The sequence below is a fragment of the Tupaia chinensis genome, unplaced genomic scaffold, assembly GCF_000334495.1.
Source record: "Tupaia chinensis unplaced genomic scaffold, TupChi_1.0 Scaffold000100_1, whole genome shotgun sequence".
Lineage (NCBI taxonomy): Eukaryota > Metazoa > Chordata > Mammalia > Scandentia > Tupaiidae > Tupaia > Tupaia belangeri.
In genome coordinates this window covers 1,480,409-1,486,855 of record NW_006159564.1, presented here as the reverse complement: position 1 = coordinate 1,486,855, position 6,447 = coordinate 1,480,409, and the positions used below count along the sequence as shown (strand labels likewise).

The 6,447-nt window shown below is 38.3% G+C and overlaps 1 protein-coding gene across 1 annotated transcript in view; it reads right to left on the bottom strand.

Annotated features, from left to right (window-relative positions):
* Positions 1-1,234: 1,234 nt before the first annotated feature.
* Positions 1,235-6,447, bottom strand: part of ADGRG7 (adhesion G protein-coupled receptor G7) — a 72,255-nt gene continuing 67,042 nt past the window's right edge. Inside the window, exon 16 of the mRNA XM_006143565.2 lies at positions 1,235-2,104. Coding sequence (XP_006143627.1) covers positions 1,844-2,104 — 261 coding nt within the window. The 3' untranslated portion in view covers positions 1,235-1,843. The remainder of the gene's footprint in view (positions 2,105-6,447) is intronic.

The window sequence follows — 6,447 nt, the reverse complement described above, 5'->3', positions numbered from 1 at the left end:
ACACGTATGTCAAGGCAGCAAGCACAAACTGGGATTGGCCCAGATAAAGGGGAACAAACATACCTATAGTCAGTCTACCTAAAACCAACCGGCTCTTGGACTTTAAGCCATTAAATTCCCTTTGCCCTTTAACATAATTCGAGTTGAATGTCTATCACTAAACTAAAAGATTGCTGACCAGTGCATGAGATAAAGGTTTCAAACAAAGGGATTATTTCTTAGTGACAGGATTCCAGCATAAGTAGGGCATTATCAACGTCTACCTGAATTAGTCTCCACAATTGCCCATGGAGCTGGCACAGGTTTCTGTACCACTAATGGTAATCACAGGCACCATTATTTCAGGAACATTATGTGGGATGTTAGCTGCTGTGCCCCAGGAGTGCTGAAAAAAGTACCAAGAAAACAACTATAATCACGTAGGGAAACACATACCTCCCACCCTCAGGCTAAATACAGCAATTTGATGATTTTTTTTTTCACATGTAAAGAGGCCCTTAAGGTTTATTGTCATCTGTATATATATTTTTGAATTAACTGCATCTTATAATTTTCCTTGTATCCAGCTCCTAACTAAGTATAATGCTATAACACCGCTAAGAACATTGACCTTTGAGAAACACTATTTTTTCTTGATTCTCTTCCTTCACTTTTTTCCACTGTCCTTTAAAGTCTCATCTACAATACAAATTGACTAGGCTCTTGGTAAACAGTCTTGAAATCCAACGGTCATTTATAATCATTTATGTAGAAACACATTCTTCGGGGAGTGGTGAAAAGGGTTTGCCAGGCATCCCGGACATGTGTCGATCCTTCTGTTCAGTGTATTAGCAGCAGCTGCCTAGTTTATGGCTAAACAAAAGACAGCAATTCAAAGACTATATCTCTTAAGTCCAGTGGGAATGCTCCACACTCCAGTGGGGTTCATCTTTTATTTAGGAAGCTATTTATAATTTAAGCGTTTGAAATTCCATGAACAGTTAGCTCCTTTAAAAGCCATGAAGAGTGATCATGACTTTTTTTTTTTTGAGTCCCAGTGTAACTTCATCAATAAAAAAGCAGCTACATTAAGAACTAGAAGAAATTACCCAGATGCTTTAATAACCAGCTAATATAACCTCACTGTCTTTTTCTTACATACCAGTTCCTCAGACTGCAAAACTTGTTTTTTTTTTCATAAATAAACAAACAAACAAAATCCCTTTCCAGAGGTTAAATTGGTGCCAAAGTCTTTATTGGAAATGAAAGTACATACACATAGAAACAACGTTAAATATTGAGAGATCCAAAGTATGGTACATAAAAGCAACTCCTGGCATTGTTCATCAGGAGATGTTTTGTTCTGGAAGGTAAGTTTTCTCCTTCCCTTTTTAGAAAATTATTAAAGAATTTGTGATAAACTCTACATTTTGGTAAAAGTGTACCTCAGTCTTACAGATTGGCTGACCTGAGGAGTAATGGGAGTCTAGAATACGGTATAGAATTCCTCACCTCATGCAACTAAGAGTCTATTGAGTATTATAAGCCTACCAAATCCATTATCCCCAATGATAATAAACAGCAGGTTTAACCTAATTCTGAGATAAGCGGTTCTGAGGGTGGCTCACTGTGTGGCAATCCTCCTGCATCAGACTCCCAAGTAATTAGGATTACAGGCCCCACATGGTCAGGTAACTTGCAGCATCCCAAGAGGTGGCGCTCCCATAGCTGGGCTGGGCTGACCCCCTCCTCATTCTGAACCCTTAACAATATATTGAGCAAGATGATCTGAGAGGACTGGGAAACCAAGAAAGGAAACACGTAAAACTCACAAGAAGGTCACAGAAGGTGACCGTTTCGTTTCCTAGGTGCTAGAGTTTGCTTGGTCACTTTCAAATATTAGCGTTTCTTCAGTTGTTACAGATGGTTCCAGTAGCCTGAAGCGTTCACTTAGGGCCGGAAACGTCCTGAGCATATTATACATTCTTACTCGCAGCCTCAGCCCTGTCACAGAAGGTAAGGACTTCACTCTCCCAGCAGAGGACGACAGAGACTTCAAAACTTTGGAAGCTTCACTCTGGAAGATTTTTGTTCTAATCGTGTAGAGGATAAAAATTTGAAATCCCTGCAGATAGAATAAAAGTTTAACCTTAGGTAAGTGCTGAGAAAGACCTTTGATTTCACTCTGCCACCCATCCTTCTCGTTGCGCAAACTTCCCACACTGGCTTGCAGTTTGCAGCTGCCATGCACTTTAATAATACCTAGAAAAGTTGAGGCAAAGCCCTGCCCATAGTAGAGTGCTATATGTAATCAGTAAAAGTTAGAGAGTTCAGGTCCTGGCTTGCCACTTATTGTCTGTGTAATTGCATTCTTCCTAATTTCTCTGAAATTCCATGATTTCCATTTTCTTGGAGATTTAGTAAAATAACTAGAAATTTGTGTACCTAAGAACAAAACAAAACAAAAATGTAAAGCCCTTCTATTGATTCCTTTTCTGTGCTTTACTTATGAAGACCAGATGTACATGAGGAATTAAGACACAGAAAACTGAGTAGTATTTTCTAGTTTTAAAAATAAAAACGGCCATTTATTGAAGTCCTACTCATATCAGACATTTGGTTCTATTTAATATTTATCATTTGATTCTTCTCATTTAATCCTCACATCAACCCTTTAAAAACAAACCTCACTGTCCCCTTATTAAAGAGTAAAAACAAAAACAAACAAAAAACACTAAAGTTCAGATAAATTAAGAAACTTGACCAAGATCACCCAACCAGTAATTGGTCGAGTCTGGAGTTAAACTCTTATATCTTTGGCTTCAAAACTCCTCCCCAATACAATATATTACTCAATCTTTTGCCTATAATTGTAATAGGAAAATGCTGTAGAGTATATTAAAACTTCAAAGAGGACATTGGTAACTAACTCCTCATTAGTGGAAATCATAGATTAAATAGCATCTGCAGCTGAGTTGATAGTATTGCGTCAACATCAATTTCTTGATTTTGACAATATACTGTGCTTATACAAGATAATATCATTCAATGAGGCAGGCAAAGAATGTCTGTACTATACAAATTCTTCTATTAAAATATTTTGAAATAGAACCAGCAGGTGGCACAGAGGTTAAGGTGACTAGATCATACCTGACGACTTGAAAAACACTGGGCAACTGTGTGTGTGTGCCCAAAATCCTGAAAGAAGAAATGGAAAAAAAAGGGATTGCAGTGTATCTGTCCTTCCTGGGGGAGGGGGGAGAAGCTCTCTCTCTCTCTCTCTCTCTCTCTCTCTCTCATTCATTTTCTCTGTGTCTCAGCAAGCCCATGTGCCTTACAGCAAACTAAACAAACAAATAAAAAATATTTCAAAATTAAAAGCTATTTAAATAAATGTCCATTGGCATTTATAGTCTCAAACTTTACAAGGATTTATTCTGAGAATGTTATGAGTACTATTATGGGAGACTTCTGGGGCTATGACAAGAGAACCCAAAAACTTTGATAGTTTAGTTAATAAAATCTCGGTGTTTTGGCAACAGATAGACAAGACCTAGTTTTCTGACCCAAAGCAGGAAAAGTAACTCAATTGTTATCCAATGGGTGGCACCTAACTCATCAAAAGACAAGGCCTATGACACAAGGAAGTGTGCTCAAGGACACAAGTTTCAGGACAGAGGTAATCATTGGACAACCTGATTTTTCTGGCAAAGAATTTATTTTGGGAACATAAGAAATCTGGTCCCTAGAAAAACATCCTTTTCACAAGCTATACTTTCATCCGTTTTTTCCAGAATTTAAATTCTAAGCCAAAAACTACATTGGATTGAATTTCTGGTTGTACAATAATTAGGGGAAAAGAACCTTAGACCAAGGAAGATTCATAAAGACACTATCCCAGAGGACACTGTTTGAGTGGACTTCCAATATTTCTATGCTCCCTAAAATCCAACACATGTTATTTGAAAAGACAAAATGTGTGGATCAAACTAATGACCACTAGCACAAAGATCAAATTGTGCACCTAGCGTATTTATTGCATTTAGCAAAGTGCTTAGTTTATTAGAACGAAGGCATTTCAGCCCTAGAAGCCTTGTATGTGAGCTAATCTAGTTGTTTCTACACTTTAATGTACATAAAAATCACCTGCTTAAAATGAAGATTCCTAGCTTTTACCTCTGCAGATTCTGATTAAGTAGGTAAGGGGTAGTGCTCAGGAATCAGCATTTTAATACACTATGTAGTTCCTGATGTAGGCAATATTCATACCCATTTTAAGAAACACCATGTTGGGGCCAGCAGTTGGTGTAATGGCTATGTCACTGGACTCCCATGTAGTCGACTGCAGTTCGATTCCTGGACCTGGTGGCTTAAACTCACACTGGGCATGTGTGTATGTGTGCCCAAGATCCTGAGAGGAGAATGGAGGAGAAGGGATTGTGGCATGACCATCCCCCCTGGGGGGTGATTTCTCGCTTTCTGTCTCTCTGTCTTTCTGGCGAGCGCATGAGCCCTATAGCAAAAACCTCTCAAAATAGAAAGAAAGAAAGAAAGAAAGAAAGAAAGAAAGAAAGAAAGAAAGAAAGAAAGAAAGAAAGAAAGAAAGAAAGAAAGAAAGAATCATTTTGATTTTAATACACACCACCTCTGCCCACCTATATTTTTATAGACCTCACCCACAGAGCTTGTATGAGTCCTAAATTCATATATATCATTCATTAATGGTGAAGCTGGAAGACAGCCTAAGTTTCTTTCCTGACTCTGTCTCAGCGCTTTCACCACATTGCCACCCTCAATTTTGCCACGTGGTATTGACATGTGATGAATCTCTCTCTTATGTAATGTGCCTCTCATGCACGTGGAGAAGAGAATAGCTTTGACTCTGCCTTCTTTCAGAGTCTTCTCTAAACTCCTGCTCACTCTGGGAAACAAGTCCATGGATCAATTAGCTATCCCAGAGTCAACTTAGCCTATTTATTGCCCTTCTAGAGAGTTCCCATTGGGTACTAAGCACAGTAAAAAACTGCCTTTTATGCACCCAAATTTAGAGGCAGGCACATAACTATTCTGTAAGGGAATTAGTCCTGAGATACTGAAGTGGGCTACCTGGGATAGAAGATGAGGTTCTTAGAAATGTTGCTACCTGGTGGGAGCAATTTAGCCGGCAGGCAGCTAACAGTATACTATAGAGAATGTTCATTACTTGTGGCCAAGTCAAATTCACCCAGTGCTCTTCCCAACAAGTTGCATCTTGTATCAAAGGCTTCCCCATTGAATTACACTTGACCAAAGCCAGAAACAACCAGCATGACACTAGCTTCACTAGTTATTGTTCTTAGCAAATTGATGAGACAATCATCAAACACTGCAATGTTTTCATGACATATTAGAGAAATAAAGCTCATTCTGATGTTGAACAAGATGTTATTTGCTGTGAAAGATTGCACACAGCATGTTTCTTGTGCCCAAAGAACTAATAGTCTATTAGGTTGTCAGGAAAGTCATGACACATTTTTGCACAGAAAAAAATACATCATGACTTTTCTGACAGCCTAATAATTGTGGAGATAAGATTTATATGCATATAAAAGTTCATTTACGAGTACAGAAAGAAAAGGGACAAGGAATTTACAAAATTATAATAATTCTATTTTATTTAATAATAAATTATATTTATATAATTCATAGTTAGATTAATTAAGCTAGAACTGAAGTCATCACTTAGAAGGAATAAAGGCCAACAATAAATAATATATGTGGGTTATACCAAAGTCAGTTTCCTAGATTTGATAATTATTATAGTTTTATAAGATGTTATTGAAAATGTTGAGAGAAGTGTACATGGGAACTCTGAACTATTTTGCAACTTCTTATGTGTTTAAAATTATTTTAAAAATGTGTATAAATTTCTGATAGTGTGTGCACTCTCATGAGAGAGGGGTACCTACCCAACAGTGTAGGTCACACCATCATCCCCTTCCCCCAGCCTTTCAGCTGGTCAGAATATTGGGCATCTGTACATTAACCTGGGGGGTTTCAGGTCATCTAGGCCAGGGATCCAAACCTCAGTCAACTATGTGGCTTCCAGCACTGTAGTCTCGTATGCTGCCAATTGCACCCTAAAAGGTGGGCCTCAAAATATTTTTTGCAGAATAAGGATAGAGAAAACATAGAAGAATTTTTACTTCATTTCAAACAATTTTCCACAACATAAAATTTCAGTAAATTCGAGCCAGCAGGTGGCATAGTAGTTAAGGTGTTGGACTACCACATGGCTGACCACAGTTTGAGTCTTTAGCCCAGTGGCTTGAAAATCACACTGGACATGTGTGTGTATGTCCAAAATTCTGAGAAGTGAAGGGAAGAGAGAAGGGATTGCAACATGGCCATCATCCTGGGAGGTGATTTCTCACTTTCCCTCTCTCTGAATCTGTCTGTTCCCTCTCTGGGGAACACACACAACCTTTG